The following is a 17,614-nucleotide window of genomic DNA, read 5'->3' as shown; positions in this document are numbered from 1 at the left end:
TGGTTCTTGGCCCTGGGTCCGCGAATCGCGCACCCTCCCTCCCGCGGGCGCGGGAGGCTCGGGGAGAACCGGGCTCTGCTCCGGGAGCCCGCCCTCGTCTCGCGGAGGGGCGGGGCGGGGCCCTCGCTCGGCATGCTGGGAGCTGTAGTCTCTCCGTGGTTCCAGGCTCGTGTGTTAGCTCGCTTCAGGACCACAAGTCTCAGGGTGCACCGGTGCGGGGCGGTGCTCCGCCGTCGAGGGCGGGGCAGGGTTCACGGGGCTTCTAGTCTCTTACTGTGGCCTGGCCCCGCCCCAGGCGTGCTGCGTCCCGGGGACGGGGCCGGGAGGCGGGGCGGGGCCGGGAGACGGGGCGGGACCAGGACGGGCCGGGGCGGGGCGGCCTCTCTCCTTCCCAGCCTCTGGCTTCTTGCGCCCGCGCGTGTCTCCGGAGCGGCGAGCCCAGACACGTCCGGGAGCTGCTTGCTCCTCTAAACGGCTTGCGGGGGCTAGTTTGATCCCTTAAAAGCTTTTTCTTCTGCCCGCTGCTCTCCGCCTTGTCCATCCAGAGCGCCAGGGAGGCATTTGGGCAGCTTTTGGCAGAAATTCGCCTCGGCGGCCTTGCCCGCAGCGATGTTTGCTGGTGTTCTCTGGAAGTGTCGCCCGCCCCGGGGCCCTTTTCGCGGCTGAGGCGTCAGTGGGGTTACTGACTGGACCTGCTGAGAGGAGGAGACACCCCCTGACTCCCGGGCAGTGTCTGCTGGGAAGGCTTCACCGACCCGTGCAAGTGGGGAGGGCTCCAGACTAGACCTTGAAATGGAAGCGCGTGAAGCCTCACACTTTTAAGCTGATCAGCCTAATCCCAACTCAGGCCTCACTGGCCAGTGTCTCAGACACAAGTGGCGACCCCGGTTAGTGTCCCCGCTTTGGGAGAGTGGCCTTTTTCAAGGTGTGGAGCAGCCGGGCACCGCTTGAAACCTGTCGGGTTGAACGTCTCTGCTCTAGATGGGGAGCTGTTCACAGACAGCCGTCTGGGAGGTGCGCCGTGTCCTCCAGCCCACGTGCAGAGCTTTTCTGTCGGGATAGTGGGAACACCCAGCTGACTTCTGCTTCCATGCAGCCTCTTACTAACCAGTGTCCCTAAATTCCTTACGCCCTAAGGGACAGTTCCTCTGATTCCAGCCTGGTACCAGGATACACAGATTTGGGGATATTCACTTGTACTTGTTGAGTCCCTAAGTCATGTCTGACTTTTGTGGCCCCACAGACTGTAACCGGCCAGGCTCCTCTGTCCATGGGATTTCCCAGGCAAGAATACTGGAGTGGGTTGCCATTTCCTTTTCCAGGGGATCTTCCTGACCCAAGGATCAAACCCACGTCTCTTGCATTGGCAGGCAGATTCTTTACCCTAAAATTCTATTTCCCTAAAAATTAATTAATGTAGTGACAGGAACAGGACATCAAATATATTGCTTATTTTCAAAAGATAAAACGCAAGCAAGAGTTTCCCATTAAAATTATTTTTTCATTCAGTTTTCCTATACTGTGCACTTGAATTCAGAAATGGAAAACGAATTGTTAGATTTCTCTTTTCCTGAGATTAGTAAATTAATTTCAGAGTTTTGTTGAAAGTTGTGGAGGCATGGTTAGTAGCCTTAATTATGTTGTATCATCACTAAATCCTGGGTGTTGATCTGCATGAAAATAAAACTTGTTTAAAGCTATTATGGAGTATAATCTGCAAAAATACTGAATCGCATGCTATACACATGAAACTAGTATAACTGTAAGTCAACCATGCTTCTATTGTTAATAAAAAAAAGTAAGTTTTTTATATTGTATATTCCAATAGGTTTCGTTTCTGATTCCTGAATGTGGGGTACTCTCAAAAGAACTGAAAGATCTGGTCATGGGATTCGGACCCTATTACTTTGTGAAGGGTTTACCTCTTTATGAGTTAATCACACACGAATTCATCAATACTTTTGTCAAGAAAGGTAAGAAAAACTACGCAGTGTCTGTGAACATGCTGGGATGCGGAAGGCAGGGAGGCCACATCGCAATTCCAGGGCTCCTGCCGTGTTTGAATCAGACTAATGGAGCTCGTCTGCGAGGTCAGGCGTGTGCGGCCCGCCCTCCGCCCCTCAGGAGCTCAGCCTGCTCTGTGCATCCTCAGGCTTGGTTTCTGGTCCCACGGGGGTGTTGTCACACAAGGCTCGCGGAGAGGAAGAGCTTTCCGGCCCTGTGCTCAGATGCGCTGCCGTCGGGCGCGGCTGCAAGGACCGCTGTGCTCCACGCAGTGCCCGCAACAGCCGTCTCAGCATGTTGGTCTCCTGATGCAGCCACGCTGCCGTCTACACGGCCAGGTGCTGACGGGGGCCCAGCCTGCTCCTCTTGGACCCTGCGGCCCTCAGTCCCATCTGTGTCTGCTGGGTTGACTGGCTTGTTCCAGTTACTTCCCCGGAGCCACTCGTTTGAAACCATTCCAGCGTCTTTAAGGATCCGCCCTCACTGCAGGCATCACTGCACAGGAGCCACTGGCCTCTTGTCGTCGGTCTTACCGACCTGATTCCTTTTGTCAGTTTTGAAACTGGATGCTGAGGAATTCCCCGGTGGTCTGGTGGTGAGGACTCCAGGCTTTCACTGCCCAGGGCCTGGGTTCAATCCTTGGTCAGGGAACTAGGATGACACAAAATGCATGGTGTAGCCAAAAAAAATAAAGAAAGTCTGATGCTCTAATTGCTAACGCTGTGGGCCCGGGCACGGCAGGCGCTTTTACCTGGGTGACTCGACGTCGCCCAGCAGCGACACTGTGAGATGGGCCTGCAGCCCCCATTTTACAGGTGAGGAATCGAGGCTCAGGGAGCCCGAGCGGCTCTGTTGATGTCACACAAGCTCTTGGCAGGTTGGAGTCCCACCTGGAACTCGGCCTGCTGGTGTGCGCGCCGCCTGCCCTTGCACTCGGCCTCTGTGCAGCGTCCGCACAGCTGCACGCACTTGCTCTGCCGTGCTAGCCGGCTTGCACAGGCAGGCCCTGGGTGGGGACGTGGACGAGCTGGGCCTGGCCTCGCGTGTCCTCCACCTTCACTTTGGCCGGTTTAGGGTTACTGAGTGAGCGGGACCCGTAACCCGGAAGATTAGTTACCATGTTAAACTAATCCACTAACTTTTTGTGGATTTTTTTTCTTAATTTCTCCTCTGGGCTGTCTTTCAGGTTCGTGCTATGCGCTGACATACAACACAAATATTGATGAGGATAATACTGTTGCCCTGCTGCCAAATGGTAAGCACACTCATTTTTCCTTCATTCTTCAGGAAATGCATACTGCAAAAAAGAGAAAGTCAAAATCACACAGGTGTGAGTAAAGTGGCGGCCCGCCCCTCACCCAGCTCCCCGCAAACTCATTCCCGTTCTTAGCAGGTGCTCCCTCATCCAGCTCCCCGCAAACTCATTCCCGTTCTTGGCAGGTGCTCCCTCATCCAGCTCCCCGCAAACTCATTCCCGTTCTTGGCAGGTGCTCCCTCATCCAGCTCCCCGCAAACTCATTCCCGTTCTTAGCAGGTGCTCCCTCATCCAGCTCCCCGCAAACTCATTCCCGTTCTTAGCAGGTGCTCCCTCATCCAGCTCCCCGCAAACTCATTCCCGTTCTTAGCAGGTGCTCCCTCATCCAGCTCCCCGCAAACTCATTCCCGTTCTTAGCAGGTGCTCTTACTAGCGGGTCGGTATTTATTCTTCTAGACACATTCTGTGAATTTAAAATCACACATACAGGTTGTTCCTTTTCTTTAAAAAAACGTGGATTATGTCACACTCTATTGTCTCTCAATTTTCTTTTTCTCCCCAAGGTCTGTATCCTAGACATCTTTCCATATCAGTGCATACAGTTTTAATTTGCTATTTTTAATGTCTTGAAAAAATCCCAAAGAAGTGTACCATAATTTGTTTATTCTTCCTTTAATAAAAAGATTAATTTCTAGTTTCACTATAATAAAGAATGTCTTTGTACATGTAATTATAAATAATACTCTTGTTTATAAGTAAGATATATATAGATAAATCATGTACTTGTATTATAAAAAGATCTTTATGTGCACTGGTGTTTAACTGCTCAATTTGCCTTGCTTTATCTTAGAGAACATGTTATATTTTTATTTTATTTTTTAACACCAAAAACATGAGAATATGTTCTATGTTTAATGTCTCTTTCTGGGAATTATTATTTGATTTATAGGGAAATTAATTTTATCCCTGGATAAAGACACTTATGAAGAAACTGGACTTCAGGGCCGTCCCTCTCAGTATTCTGGCAGGAAAACCATGAGATTCAGTAAGTATGGTGCTCTCTCCATCAATTTCTAACAAAAGGTAGTGGTCTTCTGTAGCAGTCCGAATTTACACGTTTGAACTGCTTCTGTTCTCCTTGTGTAGAAGCGGTGTGGCTTAGTCTCGTCTTTAAAATTCCTCATCAGAGAGGATGAGATCCTGCTGTGCAGCCAGGTGACTTTCGCGACTGCGTCTCATAAAGGTCGTAGATGTGGACCTGGTCTGTTAGAAACCTATGTTTCGGGTCACGGGTTCGAAGTAATGAACCCAACTTGGTCTTCGTTTTTTAAGTTTTGCGTTGAAGCGTGGTGGATGCGCGGTGTGTGTAGTTGCTGCTGTGCGGCAGAGTGACGCGGTTATGCGTGAATACGCGCTGGTTTTCGTCTTCTTTTCCACGATGGTTTATCACAGGATATGGACTGTAGCTCCCTGTGCTCTACAGTAGACCTTGTTGCTTACCCATCTACATCTACAGGTTTTTATCTGCTCCAACTTGGTCTTAGTAAAGAATTTCCTTTAATTTTCCCAAGTGTTATGATTCCTAGTAGAAATCACCCATGACTGAGGAGATGGAGCTCTGCTGACCGTCTGCTTGAACGTCAGTGGTCATGACTGCCGCCTGCACGGCTTGATTCGAGTTGAACTCTGCCCTTGGTCTTTGGGAAAAGTGTGAATTTTAAACACCTGTTGTGATTAGCTCAATTCCTGAAATGCCCATCAAAAGCAGAGTTTTGATTTGGTAAACCAAAGGGAGGGCAAGGAGAACAAAGTGACTTTTTTCATCCATGAATTTTCCGAAACTCCTGATGTTTTCAATCCAGCATGTATTGCACAGTGCAAGCTGTGTGTGTATGCATGAACTATTTATTCCTCTCCATTTTTTAAAGTTGTTTCCATTGATCTGATGGATTTATCCTCTAACCTGGACTCCAAGAAGTATAAAAGAGTGTCTTGGGCCTTCAAAGAAAAGAAGCCGTTGAAGTTTGATTTTCTTTTGGCATGGCATCAAACAGGTATGAAAAATAAATTGTGTAATAACGATACAGCGGTGTTGAAATCTAATTGTTAGCTGCAGGGGCGTAGTGAGGAGGGCGTGGTGATCAGCCTACTGGTCAGGGATGCAGGGGCGTAGTGAGGATGGCGTGGTGATTCAGCCTACTGGTCAGGGATGCTGCGTGCCCACATGGATGTAGGTGCCTGCCTCTTCCTTGCCACCCACAGACCATAGCCCGCCAGGCTCCTCTTTCCATAGGATTCTCCAGGCCAGAATACTGCAGTGGGTAGCCATTCCCTTCTCCAGGGGATCTTCCTGACCCAGGGATCAAACCTAAGCCTCCCTCACTGAAGATTCTTTACTCTCTGAGCCAGCAGGGAAACCCTTACGTTACTTAAGTTTTACCAAAAGAAGTGGAAGTAATGCTCAGCATGTGTCTCGCAGTGAACTTCCGTGGAGGTGGTGGGCACCCCGGGAGGGAGAGGGCACCCCCAGGCTCTCTCCCCCAGAACCACACTCAGCATCTTATCCTCACGCCGTCAGAGCTTTGACCTGGGTCTGTAAGCATCTGTGCTTTATCTTGATGTATCTCACACATCTGTTAGCAAGCTGTGTCTTAAGGTGATTGCCTCTTCGTTTCGTGCCATTTCGAACTAACGAAGGTTTGGTAGGGAGGGACGCTCTGCTTTGGGACAGCAGGGAGCCTGTAAGCTTTGTTAAGGAACCTGTGCGGTCCCCTCTGGCATCCGCATAGTTCAGGATCGTCCAGCTGTGCAACCGGCTGCCTCCATCTCCCTGGGTTACGTGTCCGCCCAGAGCTCTTGAGGATGGTCTCATAGCAGCTGACCTTTCCCGTTTCTCTCCTTCCTCCCTCCAGCTCAGCTCCAGCAGCCTTGGCTGGAATGCTTTAAAGTAACAATTCTAGTGATGTATACAAACTGCTTCTTAGACATTTCAGGGTCATAATCAGGCATGTTGTTAAATATCAGATTAAATTTGTTGTAACTTCTACTTGACTGGAACAATACATTGTTCACCGTATATTCTGATGTTTACAACCACCTCACTCCTTTTTCGAAGTGTTATCTTTGGCCCAAACCAAGATTATAAGGAATCAGAGCATCGTAGTTACGTGGTGTGGTTCTCTCTCTTGGAGAAGAGGAAAGCCCTGGTCCGTTTTGGAAGTAGGCCCCTCTGTCTGCTCTTCCTGGGAAGGTCGTGGTCCCTGGTCTGACAGGGCTGCCTGCGTGAACCCTGGGTCTGCAGCACCTCAGTGCAGCTTCTGTGTGTGTGTGGTGTGGCCCCAGGGCCGAGAGGCCGGCATCTCAGTGGCCTGGAGTCCGTGGAAGGCCTCCTGTGTGTTGGGTTCTGGAGAGCTCTGTGTTCTAAGACCCCTAGGTATTTTAGGGGCTTGTTGAGACCTGTGAAAGGCCTGAGGTTTTTGCCCTACTTGCAAGCTATGAAGTTAGCCTGCGCCGTCTCCTGGGCACTGGCAGGAGACACGAGATGCCCAGGGTCAGAAGCAGAGGACCAAATTACTCCCAGCAGTCGCAGCGTCCAGAGCATCAGCCTTTGCACCAGTTCACCAGGTCCCGGTTCCTGTAGGGGGCCGCTCAGGCCCGTGACACTGGTGCAGGCAGGGGGCAGCTGTTCTGAAGGGCAGCCTGGAGCCTCAGGAATGCAGACCTTTTATCCTGGGCAGTGAGCCTGCTGATCTCTGCCCTGGAGGGAGGGAAGCGGGAGGGAGGTATTCTAATACAGCCTGCCCCATGCTCCAAGGCGTCACTGTTTCCGTCTTCCAAGGCCACCGGAAAATGCTTCAGAACCCCCTGGGTTTTACTGGGTGTCGAAGGCAAGCTGGACTGAGGTTCTGCCACTCGGCTCCTCTTCTGTCTCCTGTTTCCAGAGTGTGCAGATACGCTCCTTTCTCTGTGTGTGTAGAGTTCACTAATTTTGAAGCATAAGCAAAGCTTTGGGTTTTACTTACTAGCTCAAAAGTTGCTTAGTGGAGCAGATGATGAGAGCAGTGTGGGTTGAATCTGAAAGCATTCGGATTTTCCAGGAAGACGAATGTTGACATAACTTTGGCTCTAGGAGCTGGAAGCAACTTAATCGGTTTTACTTTGAGTAAAGCTTTGTACAGCGCCCCCTGGTCTGACCTCACCCTCCCTGCTTCCCGAAACCCTCAGGCGGGAACGGGGTGGGCTCAGGGACTCGCTGAGCGTGTTCACACTCTTCAAGCGGCCTTATTTGGTGTGTCTGAAGGTGCAGAAGGATCCACGATGATGTCATACTTTTCCGGTTACGGAATTCAGGAGCATCAGCCAAAAATAGCGCTGAGCACGACGCCGGACCTGCGGTGCCCCGTGCTGCGGAGCGGCCTGCTCGGGGGCGAGCCGGAGGCGGCCTGCAGCGCCCACGAGCTCTTCGACTGGCTGGGCGCCGTCTTCAGTCACGCAGACCTGTGCGTACGAAGGGGCCCCCAGGTCCCGGCGGGCTGCGGCTGCCTTCTCATTTCTAAGGGGTTTAGTACTCTGAAAGTGATGCAGTGATGGATATAAAGGCGTCTTCTTTTTTTTCTTTTGCTTGCAGAAATAACGAGCCTTATAATTTCGTATCAACCTACTGCTGTCCGCAGCCGAGCTCGGTGGTGGCCCAGGCGTCCCTGTGCTCTGTCACTGGTTTCCTCCTCCCGGAGCGGATATGTGTCCTGTTGGAGCAGCTGTGGTGAGAACGCCTTTTGCTGCTCGTTCTGTCCTGGCGTCTGCACCTCCGTGATGTTCTGGGGGTGGCGCTCGTGATGCAGGTCCCACAGTCCTCCGGCACACATGTCCTTTTTCCCCTCTTGCTTGGGTTCCCGTGCAGTAACATCATCACCTTGCGTGATGTAATTAGTTATCCCTGGTGATGTTGCCACATCCTTGTCCTTTCGGAAGGAGAAGAGCTGAACTGTGCTTCTTGAGAACAGACTGCTTGCTCTTCTTGCCCTGCCTCGCCCAGACCGTTTCAGCGCAGTCAGGTACAGGATCTCCTAAGAAAACAGCGGAGCTCCACGGATCACGTGTTGGTCTGGTTTACGTGTTGGAGTTCTGCAAAATGCTTCACGTTTTGAAATGGGTGGGAAAAGGAGTTGGCCACCTCTGAATCCACAGCCTAGCCCTAACATCCGTGAGTCCCTGGGCGCCAGTGACACGCCCCGGGCTGCGTGGTGTAAAGCAGCACGGAGTTTCCATTCCGGGAGGCGTCACGTAAACTGCGCCACGTAAACGGCGTCAGGCGCCAGTCCCTACTGAGAAGACTGGAGAGCGAGCCTGGTGCCTTCGGAGTCGTCACTTGGAAAATGTCAAAGATGTAGCTGTTGAGGCTTTTCCTTTTTAAATCCAGCATCCCTTTTTCACGTTTTTGCTTTGTGCTTTGATTTTCCTCAATAAGAAGGTTGAAGTTTCAAAAACTTTAAAAGAGAAACCCGATGTTCTGCAGTGTCTCAGTCCACAGAACCCCCGACAGCAGGACTCTTAAAGGGGGGAAAGGGTTCTTAACGCAGTTTGCGGAGACGTTTTTTTGTTCTTTGAATCACATATGCTCTCCCGCAGTGAAGGTAGGAGCCGCTGGAGTTTGTCCTGTGCGTTGCATAGTGATGAACCTTTACTGAATTCACAGCATAGCACCAGGAGGTGAATTTCTGTCTTCTGATTCTTATGAATAAAAGCTTAGGTGGAAGCTTCATAGGAGCATCTGAAATACCATTGATCCTGAATAAGTAAAAATGAAGATAAATGTGACCATCCCTAAGTCTCCCTGTTTGTTAAGAAGTGTCTGTCTTTTTCAGTCGCTACTTTGATGAACCAAAGTTGGCCCCGTGGGTGACGCTGTCCGTTCAAGGCTTTGCAGACAGCCCTGTTTCCTGGAGAGAAAGTGAACACGGTTTTCAGAAAGGAGGAGAACACTTATACAACTTCGTGATCTTTAATAATCGGGACTACTGGCTTCAGATGGCCGTGGGGGCGGACGACGACTGTCCCCCGTAACAAGCGCAGAATTTACAACCACGCTTGTCGATGTTTGTCATCGTTCGTGGCAGCGTGAGGACTGTTCGCTCAGCCTTGGATGAGGTTTCTCAGGTCATCGCCTGCCAGCATCTGCTCTGGACTCGGGCCCCTCCTCTGCGCACGGCCGGGCCTGCTGTCCAGCGGAAGCTCGCAGCTGGTGTCTCCTCGTCCGTGTGAGCCCAGAGGGTGGGTGACTGCCTGGTGCCTTTGGCCGGGATGGCCAGGGACCCGGGGTTCTGGGACCATTGGGTAAAATGTGCACTGTGAGTAGCTTTCTCACATAATAATAACAGGCAGTCCTTACATCACACTCAGCAGAGCCAGTTCCTGCATTGAGGGCTGTTCATGTGTTACTTCGCCTGAGTCTCACATCAGTCCTTTGAGGGAGCATAAGCCACTGAAGTCACCCTGCTTGTGGGTCAGGACTGGGCCTCAGGCCAGCTGGTTCCTGCTTCTGGGTCAGGAGGGGTGTTTAGATGCTGTAATGGTTAAAGAGCGAGTTGCAGTAACTTACAAGGGAAGAGAATCTGGAAAAGAACATATATATAATATATATTTATGAAGAAAGTCAAAGTGTTAGTTGCTCAGTCATGTCCAAATCCGTGTGACCCCATGGACTGTAGCCCACCAGTCTCCTCTGTCCATGGAATTCTCCAGGCCAGAGTACTGGAGTAGGTAGCCGTTCCAGGCAGATTCTTTACCTTCTGAGCCATATGTATGTATATATATGTGTGTGTGTGTGTGTGTATATACACACACATGTAAAACTGAACCCCTGTGCTTTATACCTGAAACGAAAGTGACATCATAACTGAACTACAGTTTTTGTTTAAAAATGGGATTTCTCTGGCAGTCCAAATGATTAGGATGCTGCGCTTCCAATGCAGGGTGTTCAGGTTTGATCCCTGATCTGGGAACTCAGGTCCCACATGCCACACAGAGCAGCCAAAAAATTTTAAAAAAGAAAGGAAGAAGTTGAAAGAACTTTCTTCCCCAGCAATGCGACTTGATAAGGACCCATTGACAACTACTTAAATTTCCAGAATACCTGTCAAGAGCCGTTTTTAAAAATGTATCCATGAGCTGCAAAATAATTAAGAATTTTCAAAAGCTAAATAATTTGGCCACATGAAATTAAATTAGAAATCAATAAATAAAGATCCTTCAATATCCCCAAATATTTGTCAGTGAAATAACTCACAAGTCAAAGAACAAATCTAAAGAGAAATTAGAATGTAATTTGAAATGAATTTTAAAAAAAACTAGAATTTGTGGGTTCTTGCTAAAGCAGTAGTTAGAGGGTAACTTGTAGCTTTAAATGTCTGTATTAGAAAGAAAAAGAGGTTTTCTGTCAGTGATGTCGGTTCCCACTTTAAGAAGCAGTGAAACGAGTAAGTCCAAAGTAAGCAGAAGGAAAGGAATAATAAAGGCCAAACTGGCAACCAGTGAAATGAAAGAGAAAGATTAATCCAAAAGCTTGTTCTCTGGGAAAATCAGTAGAATTGATAAATCTCCAGCCAGATCAGTGAGGGGAAGAGACCAGGTGCCAGTGTGAGGAGTGGGAGGGGCAGCATCACTGAAGACCCCATAGACAATTAATAGGGAGTGTTTGGAGCACCTTTGACCTAATTTAAGAACATAGGTGAAACTGATCAATTCCTTGAAGGACACATTACCAGAGCTCCCCAAGAAGAAATAGGTAAAACCTTTCTAAAACCCCTGTGACTTCAGTGGTGAGTTTTAGCAAATGTTTGAAGAAATAATACCATTTCTACACAAATTCCACCACTCATTCTATGGGGTCAGTGTTACCCTGGTTTCAAACTTAACCTAGGTATCCTGGCTAGACAAAAAGCTACCGAACAAATGTTCTTTATGAACATGGGTGCAAAAACTTGAAGCAAAAGTTTAGTGAATTAAAACCTATGAGATGACAAAAAATGTAATATGTCGTGGTCATAGGGTTTATCCCAGGAATGCAGGGTTCGTTAAAGATTCACATAATCGTTGCAATCAATCAGTACTAGAACGGTATTTGACAAAATCCACTGTTGCAAAGAGTTGGACACATCTGAGTGACTAACACTTTTCACTTTCACTCACACTATCTACTTCTGGTAAAAAATCCTGCAAACTAGGAATAAAGGGACTTTGCCCAATCTGATTAAAAGGCACCTGCAGAAGCCCTGCAGCTCACATCGAACTTAACTGTGAAGGACTGAATTCTGTCCCCCAGCATCGGAGAAATCGGGGATGTCTCTGTTAATCATTATATTGGAGTTTCTAGACTGCAACCAGACAAGAAACAGAATTAAGAACATCCAAATTGGAATGAAAAAAAATTGTTTTCTTTTTCACAGATGACATTATCATCTATGTAGAAAATTCAATGAAATTTATAAGGTATTAGAACTAACAAGTGTATCAAGGCTGCAGGATGTAAAGTAATAAGCAAAAATCAATTATATTTCTATATGTTAGCAACGAACAGTTGGGAAGTGAAATGAAAACCTTTATAATAGCATAAAAAAAGGTAGTTTGGAATAAGTGACAAAAATGTGAAAGACCAGTTGTTTTGACCTCATGGACTGTAGCCCACCAGGCTCCTCTGTCCAAGGAATTCCCCAGGCAAGAATACTGGAGTGGGTTGCCATTTCCATCTCCAGAGGATCTTCCCCACCCAGGGATTGAACCCATGTCTCCTTCGCTAGCAGGCAGATTCTTCACCTCTGAGTCACCAGGGAAGCCTTAGACATAGAACTATTAAAGACCTAAGTAAACAGTGCTGTATTATACCTTGTTCATGGTCAGAAGACTCAATATTGTTAAGCTGTCATTCCAAAATACAGATTCACCATAGATTGAGTACAACCCCAGCAGGCTACCCTGTGTCTGTATGTAAATGGACAAGCTGATTCTAAAATTTTTGTAGAATTGCAAAGGACCTAGAGTAGCCTCCAGGGCTGTTTCAGAACTTGACCGTCCAGCACCCCAAAGCCTCTAGCTGCCCCAGTCTTCTTCCTTCAACGTGATCTTCACCACCAGTCCAAGCAGGAAGTCAGGAGGTGGTGGTTTTCAGTGAGTCCCATTGTGATCTATAGGGATGCCTGCTGTCAGAAAGGAAGTCTTGTAATAAGGAACTTAATTTAGGAGGTGCTAGTTGTTGGGGGCTTCCCAGATGGTGCCAACGTAGGAGACTCAGGAGATCCCCGGGAGTTGGAAATGGCAACCCACTCCAATGTCTTGCCTGGGAAACCCTATGGACAGAGGAGCCACGTGGACTGTGGTCCATGGGGTCACAAAGAGTCAGACATGACTGAGCACACACACGTGTAGTTAACACTGGAAATAAGATTTATTGCTGTTAATTCTTTGGAATAATCTGTGGTTGACTAGGTTTTCCAAACTGTATCTGCTGGTTAATACCATTTTCAACTATTTCCCATGTAAAGTTAAATATTTGGTATAAAAGGGATTTTAAAAGGCTTGAGTGGAGGAATTTATGTCAGTAGGAAAACAGACTTATAGATCTTTAAGAAACAAATGTCAGGAGGTTTCTGGAAAGAAAGAAACAAGCAAATTACCAATCCGTCTTCTTAAGTTTGAAGCGTGGGCGTCGGTAATACGGCAACCAGCCAAAAAAGCCAAGCTATAGAGGTCCCTATCTGAGCTAAGATTGTGCTCAAATTCTTTCAGTGTAATTTACCAGGACTTGGGGATCAGAAAGACCACTGCAAGCGTATTCTTGAGAATCCAGATGAGAGGAAAGGTTTCTTTGGGTGCTAAGTTACTGCTATCTGGATCTTCATAAATCAAGCTAAATTATTTAGCAGGAAGCCGAGAGTGACCCACCCATTTCTGAAGAAGTGACCAGAGATCAGAGATGTTTATTTTCATCTCTTATAATTGAAGAAATGTTTGTCTTGTTTTTCTGTTGCCCGAGGTTGAAGTTTCTTCCCTCCTGTTGTGTTGCCTGTAAACCCATGAGTCATTTTTACCACCAAACTCCTGGATTCTCCAGAGACAATTGGAAGGATATATATATATATAAAAATGTAAAATACGTGAATACATAGTCATGTATAATGTTTATTATATAATATAAATATTTGTCTATTATACATCATGAATATAATACATAATAAACAATATATAATTATAATAAACAGTATATAATAATTATATAGTAGGGGTTGCAAAGAGTTGGACATGACTTCAGTTCAGTTCAGTCACTCAGTTGTGTCTGACTCTGTGACCCCATGGAGTGCAGCAGGCCAGGCCTCCCTGTCCATCACCAACGCCCGGAGTTTACTCAAATTCATGTCCATTGAGTCAGTGATGCCATGCAACCATCTCATCCTCTGTCGTCCCCTTCTCCGGCCTTCAGTCATTCCCAGCATCAGGGTCTTTACCAATGAGTCGGTTCTTTGCATCAGGTGGCCAAAGTATTGGAGTTTCAGCTTCAACACCAGTCCTTCCAATGAATATTCAGGACTGATCTCCTTTAGGATGGCCTGGTTGGATCTCCTTAGGGACTAAATGAAAACAGTACCATAAGAGTGTGTGTGTGTGTATCCTTTTGTCTCTTTGGAGGATCCAGGAAGCGAGGTGGTGAAAACGACTCGTGGGTTTAGAGACGACACACCAGGAAAAAACACTCCAACCTTGGGCAGTAGGAAAACAAGATAAACATTTCTTCAATTAGATGAAAATAAATATCTCTGATCTCTGGTCATTTCTTCAGAAATGGGTGGGTCTCTCTTGGCTTCCTGCTAAATAATTTAGTTGATTTATGAAGAGTATTTTGAATTGTGGTGCTAGAGAAGACTCTTGAGAGTCCCTTGGACTGCAAGGAGATCAGTCCTGAATATTCATTGGAAGGACTGATGTTGAAGCTGAAACTTCAATACTTTGGCCACCTGATGTGAAAATCCAACTCATTGTAGAAGACCCTGATGCTGGGAAAGATTGCAGGCAGGAGGAGAAGGGGACAACAGAGGATGACATGGTTGGATGGCATCATTGACTCAATGGGCAGGAGTTTGAGCAAATTCTGGGAGATAGTGAAAGTCAGGGAAGCCTGGTGTGTTGCAGTCCACGGGGTCTCAAAGGGTCAGACATAACTTAGACTGAACAGCTACATGAAGAATATTATTAATACAGATCTTCTTTGACTTATGATGGAGTTACATCCTGGTACGCCCATTATAATGTGAAATTAAGTTGAAATGCATTTACTACACCTCACCCACCAAACACACATCACAGCTTACCCTAGCCTACCTTAAACATGCTCAGGACGCTTAACTTAGCCCAGTCAGGCAGAATTACCTACCACAAAGCCTGTTTTATAGTGGTGTTGTGACCACGTATCATTCATCACGTGCTGTGCTGAAAGTGGGAAGCACAGGGGCTGGGAGGAGCACGCTGTCTGTGTCGGCGGTTCACCGTCGCGGTGGCGGGGCTGGCCGGGATCCGCCCGGCATCAAGAGAGACGCCCTTGCTGCACGCACACCACTTGCCCGGGAAAAGATCGAAACTCAAAGTGTGGTTTCTGCTGAGCGTGTTTCACCTTCGCACCATCATACAGTTGGAGAATCCTAAGTTGAGACCTTGGCGGGACCACCCGCTTTCCCGTGATGAATTGGCTCCTGCAGTTAGGGGTCTGAGAAGTCCTGCAGCTTCTGCGTCTGCAGGCTGTGGACCCAGGAGAACAGGTGTGGTCCGTCGGAAGACCCAGGGACCAGGGGAGGGCGGAGACGCGTGCCCCGGCTCAGCACTCGGAGTGCTAACCGCTCCTTGCTTGGCTTTTCGTGCTATTCAGGCCTTCAGGGATGGGATGAGGCCCACACACCCTTCAGCCTCCCTAGTGGCTCAGTGGTAAAGAATCTGCCTGCCAATCAATGCAGGAGATGCAGGTTCCATCCCTGGGTTGGAAGATTCCCCTGGAGGAGGAAACGGCAACCCACTCCTGTATTCTTGCCTGGGAAATCCCGTGGACAGGGGAGCCTGGCAGTCTGTGGGGTCAAAAAAGAGTCCGACACAACTTAGCAACTAAACAGCACTGGCACTGAGGAGGTGAGTCTGCTGATCCAAACGCTAAGCTCACCTAGGAACCCCTTCCCAGACACCCCCAGAGACATTTAGCCAAATACCTGCATACTCCATGATCCAGTCTGGCTGGTGCATAAATTGACTCACACTCGCATGGTTACTGTGGCCTGTTGTAAAACTTCTGGAGCGCCTGGCTTGCACTCCGTGGTTTCTGGTGCTGCTTAGGAAGAACAAATCTGACTCTATTGGCTCTGTTCCTTTAGCCCTTGTGTTTTGTTTTTGCTACAAGTTAATCACCAAAGGATGCCTATAAGCTTAAATTATACATAATAGCCCATCTCTGGGAACCCTGCCTCCCCGGTAATGAGTGTTCAGTTAAATACCTTTGTTTCGCTCCCAGGAAACATCCTAACCAGGCCCACCTGTGGGTGGGAGGAGGGGCTTAACCATCCCTTCCAGGGGCCATCGGGAAACAGGAAGTGGGACTGATAGAAAACAGGACGTGCTCGACTTTGCTCCCAGCAGCAGCAGCCCAGCTCTTAACAGGCAAGGTGGTTCTCTGGGGCAGGAGCCGTCCTCTCGGCCAGCTGGCTTCCAGATAAACTCGTCCTGCCTCGCCCCACCGCCTGTTCTCTGGCTTTACCAGCCTGTGGTGTGGCGGGCAGTAGGAGCTCGGACTCAGCAACCCTGGAGGCTGTGAGAACAGAAGAAATCGATGACTTGGCTTCTCCTTTTGAGGAAAAGACACTTCAGGAAGATGGTGGTCCCTGCCTCGACCAGCTCTCGGCTCAAGCTGACTCGGTAAGTGCGTGCTACAGCCTGACAGGAGGGTGTCTCCGGTCAGCCGGGGCCTTCCCGGGGGCAGAAGCCTGCAGACACTTTGCTGGGTCTGCTCTCCTGCCCCTCACCCACGGGGCCCCCCAACCAGCATGTGAAGCCGCTGCCTGGCAGGACAGCAGCTGTCTTTGGAAAGAGCTTGATAGGAGCTGGTTTCCTCCAAGAATGAACACTGCTTTATAGAAACAACCGTTGCCTTAAACAGGCCTGTGCCCCGTTTGCAGAGCAGCAGCTCCTGCGTTAGTAGCTGCAGTGGAGTGGCTCGTCTTAGTTTAGGACAGGAGGACTCACGGGGAGAGGGGGTCAGACCTGGGGTAGGACTGAATTCTTTCTCTTTTTATCCCCCTTATGGGTGTGAGCAGGAGGAGCTGCTGAAATCCTTGCCCAGCACCTGAGCACCGTCAGCAGGAAGGCCTCGTCGAGCAGGTAAGATGGAGAGAAATCTGGGCTCTGGGAATCGCGGTTATCGCTCCGTGAGCTCCTTCATGGAGAAGGCAATGGCACTCCACTCCAGTACTCTTGCCTGGAAAATCCCACGGACGGAGGAGCTCCTTCCAAGGAACAAACAGGCAGAAAAAAGCATGTTCCTGGAGACTTCCTTCGTTTCTTTCAACTAATGATGTAAGTGGAGCCCTTTGCTTTTCCTGGTGAAGCACTCACAGCTGCGTCTCATTTCAGGTAACAGTTGGCGCTTCCGGGCCCCTGTCCTGTAAATCTTACTGAGTCGCTCGGTGTTTAGGCCAAACTGCCTGACGGTCTTCAGGCAAGGGACCCAGACAAGGTTGGGAGGCTTGAGAATGCAGGGCAGGCTGTTAGTTCACAAGCGGCCAGAGTTTGTCATGTTTTGTTTTGTGGGTTTTTTTTTAGCCTCTAACAAGGTTCGATCTTTGTTCCTGAGGGTAAGTTGTGGGCAGGTGATGGCTCCGAGCTCCCAAACTTGTCTCTGTGTCTCAGTTGGTCAGCTTTGCCCCTGTTTCATTTCGAATCCACTCCAAAATTCTCAGAGTAAAAGTACCAGCCAGTATATTTGATTTCCTAGTAAGAGCCGACATTCACCATGCACTGTGTTCAGGCAGGCTGAGCGTTCTGTACACGTTCCATCCCCAAATGCTCGCTAAAGACTTTTTAAAAATTGAAGTCTAGTTGATTTTCAATATGGTGTTAGTTTCAGGTGTACAGCAAAGTGATTCCGTTATTTATACACGCACACACACACACACACACACACACTTTTTTTTCCAGATTCTTTTCTCTTGTTCAGTTCAGTTCAGTCACTCAGTCGTGTCAGACTCTGCGACCCCATGAATCGCAGCACGCCAGGCCTCCCTGTCCATCACCAACTCCCGGAGTTCACCAAGACTCACGTCCATCGAGTCAGTG

At 48.6% G+C, this 17,614-nt stretch overlaps 1 protein-coding gene across 1 annotated transcript in view; it reads left to right on the top strand.

Annotated features, from left to right (window-relative positions):
• RPP40 (ribonuclease P/MRP 40kDa subunit) overlaps positions 1-9,653 on the top strand; it is a 9,958-nt gene extending 305 nt beyond the window's left edge. The window contains exons 2-8 of the mRNA XM_010835828.1: positions 1,829-1,973; positions 3,191-3,259; positions 4,209-4,304; positions 5,188-5,313; positions 7,560-7,758; positions 7,887-8,021; positions 9,124-9,653. Of these exons, the coding sequence (XP_010834130.1) occupies positions 1,829-1,973; positions 3,191-3,259; positions 4,209-4,304; positions 5,188-5,313; positions 7,560-7,758; positions 7,887-8,021; positions 9,124-9,322 (969 nt within the window). The 3' untranslated portion in view covers positions 9,323-9,653. The remainder of the gene's footprint in view (positions 1-1,828; positions 1,974-3,190; positions 3,260-4,208; positions 4,305-5,187; positions 5,314-7,559; positions 7,759-7,886; positions 8,022-9,123) is intronic.
• Positions 9,654-17,614: the final 7,961 nt, after the last annotated feature.

This window comes from Bison bison, unplaced genomic scaffold (assembly GCF_000754665.1).
Source record: "Bison bison bison isolate TAMUID 2011002044 unplaced genomic scaffold, Bison_UMD1.0 scf7180017864053, whole genome shotgun sequence".
NCBI classification, from domain to species: Eukaryota; Metazoa; Chordata; class Mammalia; order Artiodactyla; family Bovidae; genus Bison; species Bison bison.
The sequence above is the reverse complement of the archived record's forward strand: the minus strand, read 5'-3'. Positions and strand labels throughout refer to the sequence as shown.